The sequence below is a fragment of the Struthio camelus genome, chromosome 4 (genome assembly GCF_040807025.1).
Source record: "Struthio camelus isolate bStrCam1 chromosome 4, bStrCam1.hap1, whole genome shotgun sequence".
NCBI lineage: Eukaryota > Metazoa > Chordata > Aves > Struthioniformes > Struthionidae > Struthio > Struthio camelus.
Genome location: NC_090945.1, coordinates 58309959 through 58331551, shown reverse-complemented (window position 1 = coordinate 58331551; position 21593 = coordinate 58309959). Strand labels below are relative to the sequence as shown.

Sequence of the window (21593 nt, the reverse complement as noted above, 5' to 3'; positions counted from 1 at the left end):
ACACCTGAATGAAATACCACTGCTAGGATAGAGCTTTACATTGCAGTATTTCCTGTTCTGCTGCTAAAAGTGCATTATATTAATGTGGTCTTGAGCCTCTTGGAAACTGAACAGGTTCTAATCAATTCCTGCCTTGTAACCTAAGAAACTCATGTTTTTCAGCTTGTGGCAGATTAAATGTGAATCTGATTTAGAGGGATTTTTATCCAGATTCAGATAATGAATCTCACACAAGGAAGATAATATGAAAATAAGCATGTGATAAACTGATAACTTCTGTAATCCTTGCTTATCATACAAAAGAACTAGTAGAATCAGATATTTGGTTTATGGCTTGGTGTTATCCGTGTTTACTGTGAAATGAATGTCTGATGACTGTAGAAAGAATCCTGAGAAGAACAATTTTTTTTCCTATTTCTAATTTATTTTGTGGTATTTATGGTTTTTAAGCATGCTTGATATTTGGATATTGTGAAAGCTTCAGTGTGAGTTTCCTGAAGGGATTTGTGCAGAGCTGTGACATAAGACTTCTTTTCTTTACAACTAGAGAATCTCTTAAGATGTGACCTGCAGCTGCTTGTCCAAATATCCGTCTGAAAAACTAACTTGTTTAAGCTACTCCAAATAGGACTCCTGAAAGTTTTAAACAGATCATCCTGTTGTGCTCCAAATTGTGTATTTTCAAGACTTTCTAGCACTGACATTTCCTGAATTTCTTTTGATAGCTTTTCTTCATGAGATCCTCTCCCCTTTATTTTAGGGGGGTTTCTTACTGATTTGTCCTTGGGCTTTTATTTTTACCTTCAGGTCCTCTTGTCAAGTGGCTTTTTTGATCTTGCTTTTACCTGTGACGTGTTTTATACACGCCCTTATTTCAGTGCCTCTAATGTATCTGACTGTTTTTGCTTAAAGTTAATATGGCTAAAATAAACAAGCTTTACCTCAAGTTCCTTCCACTTGCAATCTTCCTTCTAATTCACTCCTGTGACTTCATATTCATTTACATGACTTTCCTTTGACTCTTGCACATGAGCAGAAGGATTTTGATGCAAAGACTCCTCCTTTCCTCCTGACCTCTGGGCAGAGCCTTGACTGTCACCCCGTGGCAACTAGCTTCTTGATGTATTTTGATGCTGGGGGAGGTGTTCAGCAGGTGAAACTTTTATTGTCCAGATATTCCATTCCTACCTCAATGTCACGTCCTCTGTTTTCCAAAACTTTTTCCAGCTCAGCTCTGTCCCTATATCGTGTGCTTTGGCTTGCCTATTAGGCTGATGTTATCGTATGAGCTTGTAGTGACCGCGGGCTTTCTGCAGAAGCTTTGTCCTTTTTGTATTATGTCTTTGTAGAACGAATCAGTGGAGCCCCTGACTGTTTTAAACTTGAAATCGGTGCTGCTGCGACACAGTCAACTATTGACAGCTGAAGGAAGGGAATATTACTGTGTGCAACAGAATCATAGCGTTTAGGTTCCTTATTGCTGTTTCAAAATAGATTGAAGCTCTTTGATTTGTTTTTTTTAATGTTTTCTTTTACGCAACCTTGTGTCACTGAATTATAGTTGTGTTTTTGTACTCTGTGGGCAAATTGGAGTATAGTGTTCTGGTAGGGTAATGTTTGCAGTGTGGGTGGCAACTATAAGCAGTCAGTTTCCTCGATCATTTTCAACTCCCTGCTTTTAGTGAAAGTAGTTTAGTAGTGTTTAAAGATGTATGAGATCATATTAATAATCTTCAGTCTTCAAGCTGCTGTGCTACTGTCAATGCTATTATATCACTGTAGTATGTATGAACAGGTACAAATGGGAATGGGTCTGTTCTGGAAAGCTTTTCAACTAATGAGGAGCTATATCTCTTGAGTCAAGCTGTAGTTTGACGAAGACATTGCTTAGTTTTATGAAGTTATTTCTTTACTCTTATTTTAATTCCATAATATCCATTCTATTCTTTCTCCATTCCTGCTGTTGGGAAGAAAGGAAGGAAAGAAGTTTCCCCTTGCCCCAGTCTTGCTTTGCCTAATTTTGGTTTAAAGAGTTAGGCAGACTTGCATCTGGTTCAAAACTTAACATTGTCCTATGCCAGATGGGGAATAAAGATCTTATGGATCTGCTTATGGACTTCATAACTGCATGGTATGCAAGAGACTCTCTTGAAAGAGTCAGTGTCATTGCATCGATGCACATGTGTTTATCATGAGGTAATGGAGTTACGTGAAATGTATATTCTAAAGTTTTAACTTTTCTTGAAGTGTGAGGTGAAGTAAAGGCTGTTAAAACAAAACCTGGACTGGAAAGACATGGGAGAATCTGCAATATGTGTCTGGCACGGTTTTGGTACATACTCTGTACATGAGACAAGTGCAGCTGTTGAAAAATTGAGTAAATGAATGTGTTAGAGCTTAAAATATTAGATGCCATTTTGATTAGGTTTGCAGGTTTATTCAAGATATCCTAGTTTTGTACCTTTAAAACAGGCATGCACTTTTACTTCTTATGCATTACACTGGGTGTTACTGTAAACACTTCAAACGTGCATGGAACTTCTCATACACAGCAAGGCATGTCAGCTATCCAGAGTGTGAGTCTGTACGGCACAAAAGTTAGCTTTGTTGCCTTTGACACTTCTGTACTGTGTAAACATACCGTAGGATAGAGAAGCATACAAGAAAATAAGTGGTAAAAAGACAATTTCACTGAGTGTTAGAGAGCTAGTAAATGCTGAACACTGCTTCTAGCTGTACGTAGATAATCATACAAAGTATAGCAATTTGTGTAACTGTTTACAAAGACCTGTGAAACAGATGAGTCCTGTCCTCTGCAAAGATCTTCAGAGATTTAAACAGGTGATGGATTCTTAGCGTTTTTGTGGGCAGAGTGCTTGTAAGGTGTGCTGAGGATATTGCTGGAAATAATAACATGCTTTATGTATGTTTTATATATACATATATGTATATATAAAATGACCTTCATACTTTTTCTCCTGGTCTGAGTTCGACACAGTAGTCAGCTTACTTAAAGCTGTCTTTTCTTGTGAATGTTTTGTTCTTGAAAATATTGTTTCCACCTCTTAACCAGGTCTGCAGAGAGTCCAAGTCTTAAGTTATCTGTGAACATGTTTTTGCTTGATAATTTCTTGAGTGTTGTTTCATTTATGAAATACAGAATAATGATTTCTACAGAAACTGATTTTAATGACCAACAGGGTACTGGGCAGAGAGCAAGCGCTATGGACTTCAGTATGTAGCAGTGGCTGTTTGAAAAGCTATGCAAGCAGCATCCATCCATTAATCCTATAGAGAGACAGATGCATATCCAAGATCGGTGCAGACCAGTGACACTGCAGGGAGATGTTGTGGTACTATGCAGTTTGTAATCATACCAGACATTCCTTTATGTTCTTATATGTGACCCCCCCCCCAAATAAGTTTGCTCAACTGTTCAGAATTTCTTTAGTAATGGAATAAAACTGGTGTGGACAGGTCTGAATTCTAGTATTCTGGGTACAGTAATAAAACTGAACCCAAACTGTATCATAAACAGAGAAAGATGAGACTGCACTCATGGAAATGAAATGGGCTTTTTTTCTTTGCCCTCTGAATTACGTGCTGAAAGAACTTTCTGCTGGCGCTGTTAATTAAATACTTAATCATGGAGATTAGCCAAAATCACACAATTTCCACAGTTTTCTATGTGCTGTGTTGTGTTGTCACGGTTTAATTTTTGTTTAAAAAACATCAACTAATAAAAAGACTTTCTCCTGCATTTCCAAACTAATTTTTTAATCTTGATATTTGAGGGAAGGCTGGTTTAAAGCATGTTCTAAACAAGCTGATCAGTGTTTTGCATGAGAGTGGGCTTTCTTTTTTTTTTTTTGTTTTGTTTTAGCATGCTGCTTGGGAGGCTTTTGTTTAAAAAAAAAAAAGTGACATTCAGGATAGTAATTTAAAAAAACTTCTGAAGCTGTTTATAAAACAAACTGAATTCAAGAATTACAGAGGAAGGATCAATTAATCTCATAATACTACTGTGGAGAATAACTTCTGTGTTGTTGATGAAGTTGGCACAAAGAAAACGAGAATTCTTGCTGTCAGCTTTGTGTAGGAGTGTGGTGGACTAGGCCATTGAATGTTCCTAAGCCATAGTGCATAGTGTAGACCCGCGTTCACTTGCAATATCAAGTCTGTCATCAGACCCTTCTGGAAGAAATGCTCTTTTAATCATTTCTGCGTATGCAAAAGCTCTAGTTAGAAGTGTAGATCTTGCTGTTCACTGTCTTTTTGAACCAAATTTCCAAGTTTGGTTTTAGTCCAAAGATGAAGCTTAAATATTCCTGTTTTGTGTGTGATTGGATATCACTTTTTCTTTAAACTTTTTTTGAGGGAGGAGAACTTTTTGGATAATTTTGAAGCCCTTAAAGTGGAATATTTATTTCTTTGGTCAGAGAACACTGAAGTTAAAATATACTAACGAGGATGCTCATATGCAGAGGCCTCAGCATGTCCCACACCACAGTATTGTCTCATTGTTTCCCCTACTGTCCTATATCTGCATTATCTCTTGTTTCTTGTTTTTAATGCTTGACTGTACACCCTTTAGGACAAAGACAGTCTTCTTGTCCTGTGTTGAAAGGAAAAGATCTGGAGGATCAGGTGCTAGGATACAAATTATAAGTAAAATAAAACATTGTTTATCATTCAAGGATACTAAAATACTAGACTTGTTCTGTGCTTGTAACTTTGTGTTCAGTTTTGTGCTGTTGCTTGGTGATGATGCTTATCAGTTGCTACATCTTTGTGTTTAGGAAAACAGTTATATATTGTTTTCTTTACTTGTAAAGTAGATGCAGTTTAAATCTCAAAAGGTTAATCCTGAGTCGTGCGTTGATGTGACACAGTGAAATTGCCCATACACTATAATATAGACATATAAGATGTGTGAAAAGTGAAGACCTTTTTTTTCTGGCATATCAGTGTATTCCAGTTTATCAAGATAGGCTTCAGCTCTTGCCAGAAATCCTTGGATAGGCATGCGTTGTCAGAACTATACTGTCTCCAAGTGAGTTAATTTAAAGGTAAAACTTGTGCTGTCTTGATATTTTGGGATTTGTACTGTATATATAGTCTAAGAATAGAAATAGTGTAGTATGTGGTATCTTCTCATGTGTCTGATCTTATGCCCATTTTATCTATCTTCACAGACTTTTTTTTCTCCTTTTCAGGTTATATGCCTCTCCAAAGAAGAAACTGACTCCAATGCAAAAATCTATTAGTCCATTAATTTGGTGCAGGCAGGTGTTGGATTACCCAAGCCCTGACATTGAATGTGCTAAAAAATCACTGATCCACAGGCTGGAACAGACAATGTCAGGTGAGTTCATGCATACAGACACCATTGGGTTGTGTATGTTTATTCTGAAACAAAGTTAGAGGATTCAGAATTAGATGATAATTGAGAGAAGAGGATGAGATGCAGCAGATACTTCTATCTAATGCTTTTGTAGTGGTTTGCAAATAATAATTCTCTTTCCCCATTTTGGGGACTATATAAACAAAATGAAAAGAAACTGTAGACCACGAGTCATGATCTCAGAGTTTTATGTGACTTACGTAGTTACAACTTGGTTAGAAGTTTTCAGGAAGAAATGAAGTCCTTAACTTGGAGATTTTTTTTTTTTAAAAAGTCTCTTTCATGCTAGACCAAAACTCTGTTAAACTAGCATAACTATTAAAAGTTTGTCTAGTATGTTAGCACAGAGCTTGGTTTTCTGCTAGATGAGCTATTTCTTTCAGCTAAGGAAATGAAGGAAATGAAATACTTTGGGGAGAGAATATTGATTTCTTCTCCTATCCCCAGTAATTTAAGATTTGCCATTATCAGATTAAGAAATCCAGAATTCATGATTCCTTCTTGAAATGAAGTAGTAGGTTATATTCAAAACTGGAGGAGGATTGAGCACTTGGCCCTTTGAGGCTGAAAGCGTGCCTTATCCATCTTTTTGTTACCAGCCTTTTTGATGTTTTACTAGCAGTAAAATGTCAAAGGTCAAACTAGAATTCTCTGCCCACCTGACTGCTATAATTTTTTTCTCGTGAACTAACCAGCACTACTTTTCCATGCATATGCTCTATACTTGTTTGTAAATTTTAACTATTTTCTAAAACTTTTTTTTTGCTAGAACCTATTTTTGTTTTAAAAAATCGATTATGCTATGGCATGCCTTCCTTTTTTTTACTCTTTCTTTTCTCACCCCATATTTCTATCTCTTTGCACTACATGGAATTTTTTTTTCCTAAACTTATCTTCAGGAATTAGCTGAATGGTTGGACTTGGACTAAGAACATCTGAACACTTAGTTCTACCTGTATGTCCAGCTACCAGCTGCTTTATGTGGTTATGCTGAGTTTATTTGACTGTAACTTTTTTTTCTCCTTGAATTCCTCTCTGGAGCAATTCCATCTTTCTTGCGATTTGTATTGAAATTTTTCTTAATAAAGTTTAAAATATTGCTAGTAGTTCAAATGAAAAATCCTTTCCCTTTCTTATACAGATAGTGATTAAAGTGGTGACAGTAGCCTTTAATGAGGTCACCTTTCATCTTTATCTGTTGTTTTGTGTGTATTTCACAAATGTCCAGTAACTGTTTTTGCAAACAGTTAAAATGGTATATAGATTGCTGTAGACGTAGACTAAAATTCTAAATAATAAGTGCCCATATCACAGGAATTTATGAATTGTGATGCAAGCTTAGGTGTTTGGAGAAGTTATGATCCTGTAGTATGACTGAACTGAGTATATAGGATTGGATTCCACTATAGGATAAGCAGCAACAGTTCTATTCGTGGCTTAATTTTTGTCAGAACTGAGCAGAAATCTTCCAAAAGTACCACAGATTTTGTAGCACTTATGGTATCTTTAAAAGTTTCACAGAATGGTTGAGGTTTGAAGAGACCTCTGGTGATCATCTAGTCCAACTGCCCTGCTCAGGCAGGGTCACCTAGACCACGTTGCACAGGATCGTGTCCAGACGGCTTCTGAAAATCTCCAAGGAAGGAGACTCTACCACCTCTCTGGGCAACCTGTTCCAGTGCTCTGTCACCGTCACAGAAAAGATGTTTTTTCTCAGGTTCAGACGGAACTTCCTGTGTTCAGTTTGTGCCTGTTGCCTCTTGTCCTGTTGCTGGGCACCACTGAAGAGAGTCTGGCCCCATCCTCTTGGCACCTTCGCTTTGAGCAGATCCCCCTGCAGTCTGCTCTTCTCCAGGCTGAACAGGCCCAGCGCTCTCAGCCTTTCCTCACAGGAGAAATGCTCCAGTCCCTTGATCACATCAGTAGCCCTTTACTGGACTTGCTCCAATAGCTCCGTGTCTCTCTTTAGTAACAGCCGAAGCAGAGTGGCAGGGAGGTTCCGTCTATGAAGTGGGTAACGTGAAAGTGTTCTTATTCAAGTTATCTTTAGACAGCTTTGCCTCTTGTTTTCCTAGCGTTGAAAGTCTGTCTGTAGCAGTGGTACCTGCAAGAGTATGGCAACTCACCTACAGCACTAATAAGGGAAAATATTAGTGGTAAAGAAATGGGTACTGATACTGCTGTTTGGAGAAGACTGCATGAATTGAAAAAGTGGATTTATAATGGAAAAGGAGATTGTCCTTCAGAGTAAAGCAGAGTACTTATAGAAATAGGGTAGCAAGAAGCTCCACTGGAGAAGGGACTTTTGTAACCTTCTTTGTTCTGTACCCCGTGACTGCTAGAATATCTTGTGCCATGTACCATATTATTGTAGTTGTACCTCACAGTCCCTTGTCACTCAACTTACTATTTACTGAAACAATCTATTTCGGTTCCGGCCTCCATTGAGAAGGCTTTTCGTACTGGTCTGTTACTTTGTCTCCTGAATCCTTGCTGATGTTTCTTTTCATCAGCTTCTGTTACTATGTCTTTCTAATCCAATCTGTTTCTGCTATTTCTCCTCTCAAGTGGTAGTCTTGTGTTCCAGATTCAGTTTCTCTTCCATAGATAACCTCTTTTTTCCATTTCATGATTTTAAAAAAAAAGGGAAAACAGGTTCGCAGCTCTTTGTTACTGTGGGCTAAAAGTAACTAAGAACACAGGATGCACAGTGCCTTTGCACTCTTGAGTCCAGATTCACAATTGCAGAGTGAGTCCTGCTCAGTTTTGGAAGCATATCCAGACTAGAGAGAACCTTAGGCACATCCTGGAGCCTCTCAGACCTCTCTCAGCTGTTCCTCAGGTCGCTGGTCCAAAGTGCAAGAGTGAATGGCTGGAAACCAACCCTGTCACCACATGGCAATCTAAAATGGTATCGGGATTTTGCTGATAAGAGTACCTTATGAAAGGAACTGCAGGAACACAGATATGTTGCACCCAAGAGAACAATTTCTAGAGAACATACTTTCTGAAGATGTGGTTGCATGGTCAAGAAATAGAAGCAGAAAAAAGCAATTTTGGTCATATTGGAGTTTTAACTGTGAGGCAGTAGTTTGTTTTGTTTTGTTTTTTTTTGACATTTGGTATCAAATGCATGATCAGCATAGCCCATTGCAGAACTGTGTGGCTATATGTGTAATAAGAACTGTCATATTTTCCATGCTGAGTGAGTATGATTTCTGAATTAAGCATTGAGCTTGCTCAGAACTAACCATTATTTAGCTAGCTTTGGCGTCAGTGATAGACTTCACTAATGACTGGTTTGAATTACTACAGGAACTGCCAGAATGAATTTGCCACTTAATTGTAACAAAAATAAATATCAGCTCTCAAGAATCAGAAAAATGATCTTGATTCGTAAAATAGATCTAAATTCCTTAAGCATGAGTTTTCTACACTCAGTTTTTCCTATTCCTCTTTTCTAGAGCAAAAGAGATATTCAAGACCTCTTTTACAAATTGTTGTCTAAAACAAACTGTGCACTGCATGTTGGTTCTGAATAGTGTGAAAGAAAATATATATTAAGATGAAAAAAATCTGATCAGTAACCTTCCCCTCAAGTGCTTTGAAAGCTAAGGTGTAATCTTAATTAAGCTGATGTTTCATCTTATTTAACTCAATTTTTTAACATGAAAGTGGTGCTATCAGTCCTATTATGTACTAAGGCTGTCTAATACTCCTAATAAAGACCATATCTTTAGCTATTTTAAGAACAATGATGTGTTCAGAAGTTCTAGAAATCTCTATTGGCAAATCTTCAGGAACTCTGGGCTAGAAGAAGGTTTGAATCCAGCTTTTTTTCTGGGGAAAGATACTGTGCTAGTGGGAGGTACAAGTTCATACTGACCTAGGATGAAAAATGCTGTGCCATGTATAGTTTCTTTATGTAACAGGGAACAGAAAGGTGCTTTCCTTCTAAAGAAATGTGTGATGAAACATTTTGTATCACAGTAGCTATATACAAAGAGTCTATTTTAAGGTGATATAGTATCACAATTGTTTCCTAATTAATGTTTAATATTTTAATTTGCATAAGTACACAATAAACTCTTCTGCACACTTACCTTTTCAGGTTTTTAACATCATTTTCAGCAAGTGATAGAAAATAGTTTTTTGACTTGAGAACAGCGGTTCTGTTGAAATGGATGTTTTTGTTTTCTTGCTTGGATGCTGCCAAAGGAGTTATACCATCAGAGTCACCCAGAGTATATAACCTGCTTGTAACTACCTGTTTGTTAACTGAGCTTTATAATGAAATGCAGCTTTCCATGCTGACACTCTTAGGAAAATGAAACAGAGATACCTCAATACTTGCTAAAATTCACCATCCTCATTCTGAAATTAGAATATACCATTTAGGACTTGCAATAAAAACTGGAATATAAACTCTCCTTCCTCAATCTGTAACTGTCTCTTTGTGCGCTCTAATTAAAACTGTTAACATTAACTGGTTTAGCATCTGGAGAGGATCTTTATAGGAGATGTAGTTTAAAGAACCTGCTGCTAGTCAGCAGCAAAGTCAACTCTTCTACTGCTTCTGCCTCTGTGTCACAATCTGCCATACGTTCAGCTGTGCTACCACAGTGGTTTTTGAGGTGCTGTTAAACTGAAAAACTCAGTCAAAATTTTCTAGTTTACTTTAATAGTAAAGTAAACTTTAATATAATAGTGCAGACTCACAAGTGCTTGTATTGGACAACTGAGGAGGTTGTGAGCAAGAGCAAAGTGAGGTGGGAGGAGGAGCTGCAGAAGGCTTTGCTGCTGAAGGCAGCATTTTGTGCAGCCATGGTCTCTTTTGGCTGCTTGTAACATCAAGAAAAAAAAAGCTTACACTGAATAAAAGGACTTTTAGTAAACAACTCAGTACCAAGCTATCTGGTACAATAAGGTTCAACTCTATGTTCAAGTCCACTGCTATCACTAGCCTAATTGTTACTCTACCAACTGCAGCCCTTTTTTCTCAGTACCAGAAGTGTGACACGATATTCTTTTAAAAAGTTTAATTTCCGCATTTTTTTCTAGGATGTGCTTAGGTGTATTGTTGCGTGTTTTTTGCTAGGCCTGTGCTAGTCAGTTTTATGTGTGTATATATATACACACATAGTTTCAAAAGTGTCATGCCTTAAAGGGGGTTTAGTTTTTAGCAGCTAGGTAAGCTGCAAGCTGATCTAATCTAAACTGCATTTCATAAAGTTTTGATCTCTGTCTTTCAGTTTAGTATTTTGCAACATACTTGATTTTCTTTTAAAATAGAATTCAGTTATCAGTTTGATATAAAATACTTCCAGCACTGAAGGAACAAAATTTCCTTTAATTCCACCCTTGCCCCATCAAAGTTCAATTTTCTAATAATTATTAAGTGTTAGAAAGTATTAGTATAAGTATTAAAATAAAAGGAGAACCTAAAAGGCTAGCCTACTTCATTTTACTGATATGTAGCTATATAAATCATACTCCATAACCTGGCAACTAGGTGAATTGAGGTATTATACTGGAATACTTTGTGATATGCTCTAGCGTGTATGTAGTTGCATACAGATTTGTGGTAGCTCCGCTGCTGTCTCTTGAGTTGCTTCCCTCTTCCTTTCCAGTGCCTAGGTTGAACATCTTGAGTGGAAGAGAAAAAATCAGGCATAGTGATTTTAGATCTGATTTTTTACAGGAAAAATAATTGTTGTTATCTTCTCTTGCCCTCTTCTCCCACTCCTTTCACAGTAGGATTGTGTCTAAGAGACTAAGCTGGAAAACTCCATGGCAACTGCAATGTTCTACTTGGCTTGTCTAGTAATTAAATCACACTGAAAATATCATATAGTATTACATTTGTTTTTCACTGATTCCTTTAGTATAATTTGTCACTCTCCTCTTTCATACAGTTCTCAAGAGACAGAGTTTGTACAGTAACCCTTTCAGTGCGGTCAGTTACACAAGCTCCTATAGTCCAAATACTAGTAGTCCCTACAGCAGTGGTTTCAACTCTCCCTCCTCAACACCAGTGAAATCTGCTTTATTGAAACAGCTCATACCTCCTGGTTCCTCAGGTAAGTGTGTGTGCAGTTCCTCTCCTCCCCTTACTTTCAAAAATACATGCTCAGGTAGATCACAGTGGCATGGAGCTAAAGTAAGAAAGACACCAGAAACCTGTGTGTTTTTTGTAGGAAATCTGTGTCATGTGATATTTAAGCTTTTTAGGAAAGATTTTTTGACAGGCTTCTTGGCATGAGACCCATTAAGAAGGTATTCTGTGGATCTCCATGTCTCTAAGGATAGCAGTGCATATGAGCAGTTAGATCAAAACTCCTGGTGGCAGTACTGTGAGGTCCCTAACATATGTAAGGAGCTTCTAGAATTGACCCAGTAATTGACTGGAATATAGGTTGTATAGCACACGTTTAAAGGTTACATGTCAGTAGTTGTAAAGTGTTTCTGTGCAATTCTGTGCAAAACTGTGTGAACTTGTGTTCACTGAAAAATCTGATATAGACAGTGTCAATGCATCCATCAGTAGCTCTGTGATGTGAGCAATATAATCTAAGGAGAAAGCATATATTTCAAATAAAGACGTTCCCTGAGGCTTCACGGTCATCAATATAAACAGTTCCTTCTGGCAGTGTTTTCTGCCTTTATTCTGGACCTTTGGCTCTTTCTTTGAATCAGGAAAATTGATACCTGGAACATACCTGTACAGTGAAGTCTGGAGGTTGGCTTATAGTATTTACTTTGACTGAGGTTTGTGGGGAAGATGAAAGAGCATTTCATTTTCATTTACCTGTCCAGCTGTCTGTAGTTTGCAATGGACTTGTAAAGAGAAGCTTGTGCCTCAGTAGGTTCACCAGTTCAGTTTAATCTAGGTAGCTCTTCTGTGCGTTATGTGCTGCAATCCTCTATCTGACTGCAGTATAGAACGATGGAATGTAACTAGTAGCAGGGTGCCAGCAGAAAGGCAGTGAACAGGAAAGAGTTTTTCTACTACGTTATAGTTTAGCAAAGGTGTGTGTGTATAACAAGAAGTTACATTTTCAGATAAACTACATTTTAAATGTTTGAAAATGAATCAATATGCAGTGGATCAGCAAATCTGTATTGCATAAGAAAGTTATGCAAGTATTCAAACTTATGTTTTACTATATGCGGAGAAGAGAACGAAAGCACAAGCAGAACAGGTATGCAATTGCTCTTTCTGTGAGAGCTGCGCAAACTTCACAGAGGTTGAAACTTGGTACATGTGAACCGGATTATATGTCATTAATTTCTTCTGCCATCATAACTGATTTTATGAAGTCACTCATTTTTATAAGATAACGACTAAGCTCTGTTTACTGTAAGTGATGTTTTCATCCTGAGTTTGCAATCAATTGGCTGTCAGTCTTGGTATCTAACATTACTCTTGTTACTTTATTTTCTTTCTGTAGGTCATCTTAAAAGTTCAGCAGATAGAAACCCTCCACTAAGTCCACAGTCCTCTCTGGACAGTGAGTTAAGTGCTTCAGAAATGGATGAAGATTCTATTGGATCAAATTACAAGCTAAATGATGTTACAGATGTGCAAATTTTAGCACGAATGCAGGAAGAAAGTAAGTGTTCTGCATCCTGAAAATCAAGCGGGGCAGTTGATCTTTGCTTTTGAATAACTGCGATATAATTTGTCTATCAAAGCATGATGGATTGCATCCTTATATAACCCTCTACTATCCCAAATGGATGCAGTGAGCACTTGTGTGTTCCTCCAGTATATGGGCAAATCAGTCACGGAATGGCAATAAAGCAAAGGCTTGAGAAGAAGTAAATGGGGAAGTTTTTGGAATGGGACTGATACCTGGGTATTGCTAGGTTTGAGAACTAAGCACCAGAAGAATCCTTTAATCAAAGGAGAAGGAATGATGAATTAAGGAGTCTGAGCAGAGGTAAGAAGTCAGGTACTACCTGGGAGACTTACAGAACTCTCCTGCAGAGAGCTGGTGGAGGCCAGGGAAGGAGGATTGAATTGGTAACATTTGAGAAGGAAGGGCATAAGCTTGAAGGATGAAGAAAAGCCATATTTTTGTAATGTCCTTTATCTCTGGAATGTAATTTAGTAATGTAAGTACTCTGTTCTAGTCTTAGCGGGAGGTGGAAAACAGGAAAGGATGAATGGTGAAGCATTTATATTGCATTTGTTGGCGAAAGTCTTGTACTGATATGGCGTTCTGTTGCGCTTCTGAGCAGTAACATGGAGAAGAATGGTACAAGAGTTGTTGTAGTTATTGATTGTGGTCTTGAACTCCTGGAGATGTTTAAGCTAACTGCATTTTGGGAAAACGTAGGCTTTAGGTGGAGGAATGCTTTCCCACTTTGAGACATAGGCCTTAAAGGGTGGCTACATAGCAGGAAGGGGATAGAGGTACAGACTGTAATATGAACGTACAAGTTTAATTCTGCTGAGAAGGACTGGCTAAGGACTTTTATCTCCAAGTTAAGGAGAGGAGGTTGCTATGTGGAAGTGTCCTGTAGGAACAAAGGACAAAAGAAATGCTAGAGAGAGTGTGAACTTATCGCGTATACTGTATGCTAAAAGGATGGTTGTTAGGCTGGACTGTTATTAATGGTCTTCTCTGGACGTGGGTGCTTCCCCAAAGTAATCAAGTCTTGTTGACATCAATGCTTAAACCATTATTTAAGTCACAAAAATGTAAAGTCAATAGAGCGAAGAAGAGATGTGAAAAGCACTATTATAGTAGTTTCTTTTGATTCAGGTTTAGTTGAGTCCTTGTCTATCTTTTGGCTCCTCCAAGACTGAAAAAAGTTGTAGTACTTTTAATTATATAATTGAACTCTAATTTCTCTAGGGATAGCTACTCGTGTAGCATTTTGGTAACATTTGCTAAAGTAGTTGTTACAGGATGTCACATTATATCAAAATTAAGATGTGGCCTGTACTGTGAGTTTTGAGGGTCAGAAAAGGGAGGGTCAGGTAGAGAACACAACTATACTCATAATTGCTCTAGCAGGAAAAGGAATGAGCTTGCCTACTAACAGAGATTATCAGCCAGTAGATAACTTTCTTGGATACTAATCTGGAATTAATTTAATGCCTCAAATAAAAGGAATTAGGATGAATCAAATGTGTGTTCGAGAACTGGGTAGGCACTTGTGTGCACTGTCTCTAGTTTGCACTGTTTGTATGCTGTAAACAGGTAAACAATGTTCTCGTTGTTGCCAGGCCTCCGGCAAGAGTATGCAGCAACTACTTCTCGACGTAGTTCGGGTTCTTCTTGCAATTCTACAAGACGAGGCACGTTCAGTGATCAGGAGCTTGATGCACAGAGTTTAGAAGATGAAGAAGATGGCACACATCACACAGTGCACCCTGCTGTTAACAGGTTCTCACCATCACCTCGCAGCTCTCCCTGGCCTTCACCAAAACAATCTCCAAGGAATTCACCTCGTTCCCGATCACCTGCTCGAAGCATAGAGTACAGTAGAGTATCTCCCCAACCTATGATTAGCCGTTTACAGCAACCTCGTCTTTCACTTCAAGGCCATCCTACAGATTTACAGACTAGCAATGTCAAAAGTGAAGGTAAAAAGCTCTGTCTCAAATTCATTATGCAAGTACTAAAGTAGTTGGATAGTTTCTGTATAGAATTCTATTCAGTGCGCAGGGCTAAAACTATTTGCTTGTGTAACATCGATGTTTAATTTCTGAGTTGTTTAGGAAAAAGCAGAGCAAGCAGCATATAAGTTTTGCTGTGGAGTCCTTACAGTCAGATGAGTCAGTAGGCATCAACTTTATTCTAGATGTTATCCTGTCACTCTGGGTGTAGTTAAGTTTTGTGTAACCGATTCCTACTATAATAGTATGAGAATAAAGCAGTGTAAGAGCATAAGCAAAACCATCATTCACGAGTAGGGTCACACCATGCAGATGACAGAAAAAAATACAGAGAGAAAACTGTGGTCAGCTGAGAATAGCATGTTGTGGCAATTTACACAGGACTGTGATTGCCGAGTTTGAGATAGCTGAATACTTTCTTATGGCAGCGTAGGGCTGTGAATTCGTTGACCATGAGCGCAGTCTTAAAAGTATTAGTACTTAAGTCATGCCTCTGTTGGATATTTTAGATAAAACAAAGCTATGCAAACTGCTGCACAACAAAAAAAATGCAGGAAACTTGTACTATACCGTCAAGGAACAAGATGACGTAGTTCTGATATGATTTTGCTTCTTGAATGTACTTTGTCCTAGTAACGAGCCAGCATAAACTCTTTAATTGGGCTGAAATTTCACATGCGTGTTACCATTTTAAGAAATGTAATTGTTGTGTGGCAAGTATAATCTTGAATTATAACAGATATTAAATTTAGAAATAATATACATTTAGATATTAATAATTCACCTTATTTTTTAATTTTTCAGGTAAGCTGAATATAGTGTCTGCAGGAGAAATGATGTAGAAATGCATTTTTTAACAGTTTGTTTTCTGTTGGATTTTTTTCCCACTATGATAGTGAGGTTACAGAATTTCACTGACTAAGAAAATGTTAGTCAGGGGAATCAGTGTGCTGGATTAAAACTTTTAGGGAAGCTGATCCTGCAGCTTTAACAAGCTAATCAAGAATATATTTATAAGGACTAGCATAAGTCATACAGTAACAGTGGTTTGCAGAAATTTTAGATACATAGGAAAACATGCAACACAAAAGCTAATGAATTATATTGTAATTTAGTTGAAAATTCCTTTCTCATTCTAGGGTTCATGAAAGTCTTAATGCATGCTAGATAAGCTATACCAGAAATATCCTAGGACAGGCAGGGTACCAAAAGCTAGTGTCCAACATACCAGAGGGATCAAAATGCAGCGTGTGATCATGTGTTTCTGAAACACTTCAAGGAATTCTCTTGTAGTGGTTTTTGCACAGCTGGATGTTGCTTGGATATTCAAAGGGTTGATACACCAAGAGCCAGTGAGGTGTTCTTTGGATTTTTTTTTTTTTTTTTTTTTTACACTAGAGTGGTTAGAGGGAAATGTGGATGGTCAAGACGCTACCAAATGCGATGCAAGCTACCAACTAAGTGAAGAAAGTACACTTGTAGGACTACTCAGCCTAGGAAGACTCTTATTTCTTTTTTTCATCGTTAGTGCTTGTGCGTGATTAGAGCACTTCTTCCCTGCATCCCTCTTCTGAATTAGGTTGGCCGCTCGTCCTGACAAGCCGTCTGCTCCCCTCTCCTATTCAAAGTATATCATCAACCCAGTTCTCCGTGGGCTGGAGATGTACAGAGCATCATTAGACTTGACAGAAGTTCAGTGACTTAATTTTATATCCTGCAGGCAATGGTACAAATTTTAGAAGCTCCTTAAAAAGCCAGTATTAGCTGAATAGATAGTCAAGTCATACATGAAATATAAAGCATAATTGGACACTCCTGTAGTTAGGAAATGCTGTTGTTGAGAGTTTCTTTCCAAATGGGTGCCCATTCTTTGTTGTATCACGTGCTGATAATGGGATTGGGTAGTCTTGAAAACTAATTCAAAGAACTATTATCTGTTTTTAATCTTCAGGCATGTAATTTATGTTTTAAATAGCTTTCCAGGTAAAGACTTCCAAAAGTATGCAAAACTGCAAATTATGTTTGCCTATTCAGTTCACGTAACCAGAGTACAAAACCCAGAGAAGCAAAATCTAGATATAATCTAGATTATCTCATAATCTAGAAATCTTCAATTGCAAAATGCTGCATGCTTGACTTTTTTCACTGCAGGTAAAAATTGCACGTTACTGCTTTTTAAAATAAATATTGTATCGATGATATATGTGAAAATAATGTAGAACTCAAATTCAAGATATTCTGAGCTGTAATGTAACAAAATATGCTTTACTTCGCAGTGTAGTTTTACGTAGTTACATTTGTGTCACTTATATTTTGGATTTGACTATGTTGAACTGTATGAACTGTCTCTTGAATCAGATCACATGTATCTCTGTATTGTTTCATATAGAAAAATTAAGGCGTAGTCTTCCAAACTTATCCAGGACCTCTAACATCCAAGCTGAATCTGTGAAAAACAGCAGAAGTGACTCAAACTTCCAAGTGCCAAATGGAGGAATACCTCGCATTCAACCTCAAGCCTCAGCCAGTAAGTACCTTTAGTGACACTCAGTGTGCATTTCAGAATTAAGTGATGGTACCGAGCTGTTGTCCAGTTTCATAGCGAAGAGAAACACCGCGTGCCACACTGGAGATGCTAGTCTTGGCTTTTAATTGCATCTATCTGAAAAACTGTTTATTGTTTGGTAGAGAAATCAAGTATTGAGTATATTGAGGTATGTCTGTTCTCTTACAAAAGTATCATGAATAGTTTCTTAAAAGCATGTGTAAAAGTACTATCCAGAGTATAAAAACACTGGAGTTAGACATTTCAGAAGCCATTTATTTTCTTTTTTTTTTGATTTACAGAAAGTATAATGCTTTTTACTGATGAAATTTATTGTCAGGCTACAAAAACTTTCTACTTTTTAGAGGATTTTTTATTTTTTAAGCAGAGAGCTGATCTGAAGTCATTCAAGCAAGTCTAACTCTTGTTTGCAGTTTCTTCTCTTCCTTTGTTTTGTCACCTGGAAATTATATATTCAAATGCAGACTTTTTTTTTCAAGTGTCTGTATCTCTCAGTAAACATTTGCGCGAAACTGAGTCCCATGAAACAAATTAGCCCAGCGTTGGGTTAGTGGCTGTCCAGCAGTGAACTGCTAATATCAGAATGTTGCTAATCTTGCAGGTCTTAAAACAGTTACCTGATCTTATTTAAAAAAAAAAAAAAAAAAGCCAAAGCAAATGAAGTTTTTAAATATTTATATTCAGTGCTTCTTTATATGTTAGTATTGACAGTTCATGTTGTTTAAATGTTTCCTGACCACTTTTTTTTTTTTAAAAGTTTCAGATTTGATCATAAGCTTGTGCAACATTTTCAAGGGAGGAATGCGTTATGAGTATTATTATATGTAGAACCTTGAACTAGAAAAGTTCTATGATAAAAGTTCATCAATGTTCTAAATATTTGACAGGAAATGTGAAGTAATACTTGTGAATGAAACTAATTTTTTACCCATTGATCAGTAAAGGCATACTGGCATATGTAGTTGTCCTCGCTAACTAGTCCTTTAGAACAGTGTATTAATATAACAAAAAAAAAGTTAAAAATACAGCAAAAAATACAGTTAAAAGCAGACTAAAGAATACCGGCCATTGCAAAAAGTATAAGATTTCTATCTTTGTAGTGCCTCAGACTGGATATAATGGTCATATGGACAGTCAGACCCAAGTGTGCAATGCTGTAGCCAAAGAAGCTAGTGTGACCTTGTGATCGTTCACATGGGTTACTTCAGCATCCGTTCACCCTGCCCCCTTCTGCTATTCACGGATGCTCAGAAGGTGGGATTTATAATTTTAAGTGCACATGTGTAGTACAAACGTAGGGCTGCCACCTCTTAGATAGGCTTATCAAACTGTAATGCGTTTATAGCAGTTGGATAGCAGCTCTCCAACTGCATTACTTCTGTGATGGGAAGAATAAATGATTAAACTCATGTGAAAGACAGTGAAGCAAAAATTATTTCCTAAAAACCCATAGAGATTTTATTTGGGGTTTTAAAATTGAGTGTACTGGAAGGAAAAAGCACAGAGGGCATTTTACTTGGCCAGAATGCTATTTCCAATTCTAGCGGTATATTCATAGTGAAACCTCATAGGAAGATTAGGCAGCAGAAGTCTGAATATTCAATATTTAGTGAGTGAGTTCACTGAAGGAGCCAATGTAGTGTGACTTATGTTTTATACATATATAGGTTTTTTTAATTAGTGGATGGATTGAGAAACATGGAAATTATTAGGTAAATTTGCTTGCCTTTTGTGTGAATTTTTCCCCAAATGTGAACTACTATAGAACAACTTACATTTAAATGTAAGTTAAATATCATTAATAAAGGCCAGATTTCTAGCTTTTACAGTTTCCCTGCTCTTACAGATGTTTGTCAGAGTCTTGCTATTGACAATCGTAAAACGGTTTGTGTATGAAGTCAATGAAGTAAGTATCTTTGCTTAGTCTGGATTTAAAAAAAAATCTGCAAAACTGTATATTGTATAAACGTTTCTAGAATTTTATCTTTTGTATTGTACACTTTTTGTTTCATTGGTTTTATATTTTCTCACCTTGCACAAAGCACTGTTAAACTGCAGCAAATTTTTTTTTCTGTGGCAATGACTTCTGGGTCTTGGGATTGAAAGCTTCCTCCATGTACCTGCTAGTTTTGCATGAGCTTACCTTTGCAAGGATGCTGGCTTGCCACCCAAAGTCACTACTTTTCTCCTTGTCAAAGATCTGCTGTTCATAATTTACTTGCACATTTGCTGTGGCTGCAATACTGAACTTGCTATGGGTGCTGGCATACAGAAATGAGTTAGGAATCCAGTAAGTTTCTGAATAGGCAACTCCTCTTACGGTTACATAAAGAGCAGAGGGAAAATATTTAAATTATTATATATTTAGAAATACAACTGTAAAATGTGAAGACATTTGCTGTTTTAAGTTTTAAGCTCTAATTTGGTGAAAAATCTAAATTTTCTTTAAAAATGATTTCATTTACTACACAGTGTACCACAGAAATATTTACTGTGAGCAGCTATTGATGATTTATAATAGAATATCTGTTTAAAAAGGAGTGAATTACACATTAGTTGTAACTATTAAACTTTTCATGTATCTCTGGTTCTCCACGCTGTTATGCAGAAAAGAATTTTTGTGTAAAAAGCTATTAAATATTTCACCTTAAAGGATGGGAAGATACAGTAATACTTGACTTGTGTTCTCCAAGGAATAGGTATCTTTATTCTAAACCTTCAAGTGTTTCGTCTGTGGGAAGACTGTTCTATGTAGGTCCTCTGCCACGTAGATTATGCAAAGCTGTAGAAGTTCTAAGTTGGTTTCCACATAGGTGCTATATGCTTTGCAGTGGACTGAGTGTGCAATGCTTTCTCACTTACCTAGCCCTGTTAGCACAGGGATGTGAAATCCTAAAGCAGAGTTAAATATAATACTTGGTCAGAAAGGTAAGCTGTTGATTGTTCGATCTATCAGTAAAGTAACTGTAGTGTGTTTTCCAAGAGATAGCTGCTTAGCAGGTTCAGAGTAGAAGGAAGGGTATATTTGAGGAAAGCGAGTATTCAAGTTTGGTTGATCTGAAGTAAGCGTTAACTACATTTATTCAGTATTATACTTTAAGCATGCACCATTGGTGACAGGTAACATAGTAGTATACGAAGCAGTTCTAGAGCAGCAAATAGTGTGGCATCATTGCACTCCACGCTTATCTTATAAAATGCATGTTTTCTCGGCATTATTCTAATTGCACTGTCCAAAGTTCTTTTCAGTAATGTAGTTAACAAAATTATGTAGCGATCAAGAACTTTCCTGGAGTCTCCATTGAGAAGGCAGGAATTCGATACATATATTTGAAATCGTTTCCATATCATCCCACTTCTCTGACTTGCAAATAATGTAAATAGTAATGGGGGAAGAAACTTAGTGCCATATACAGTAGCATATTTAAATCTAACTGAATGAATTAGAGCAAACTAAATTCATGATCATATATATGAAGGAAAAAGCTGTTCTTGATTTTATGCGGTAAAACAAAAACACTGATTCAGTAAAAAAATGGTATTATGGAATACTTGTGGGCAGAAACACTGTGGCCAGTGGTCTGCCTCACTAAATTCCTTTAAGAAAACTGATTTAGAAATTGTGCTCATTTTTAAACAGCTTACGGTGTTTAATCGACTGCTTATGGGCATGCCTTAGAAAGAAGTTTATAGCAAGACCGCATGCCAGAAGTTGAGTCAGAACTGTATATTGCCTCATACTTCTTTTGCCATTGCAATCTAGTTGGTAGAAAAAATAATTTTTGCTCTTAATAGGCGAGAGGCAACACTGTATCATTTTTATAAACGCTTATTTCCTTTTTGATATTTATTGAAAATAGTTTTTTTGTTAATTAATAGGTTAATAGACCTAGTCGTGTTTTCAGGATGAAGATAAAACATGATGCAATCCTTTTGTAGTTCACAAATTATTGTGAATTTTGCGCTTACTGAAGGATGGGAATAGTGGTGGC

General features: G+C 37.1%; 1 protein-coding gene across 2 annotated transcripts in view; it reads left to right on the top strand.

Moving 5' to 3' along the window:
• SLAIN2 (SLAIN motif family member 2) overlaps positions 1-21593 on the top strand; it is a 35875-nt gene that overhangs the window by 2989 nt on the left and 11293 nt on the right. For both annotated transcript variants that reach the window (XM_068940973.1, XM_068940974.1), the window contains exons 2-6: positions 5217-5365; positions 11320-11484; positions 12856-13017; positions 14643-15002; positions 17425-17562. In XM_068940973.1, coding sequence (XP_068797074.1) covers positions 5217-5365; positions 11320-11484; positions 12856-13017; positions 14643-15002; positions 17425-17562 — 974 coding nt within the window. The remainder of the gene's footprint in view (positions 1-5216; positions 5366-11319; positions 11485-12855; positions 13018-14642; positions 15003-17424; positions 17563-21593) is intronic.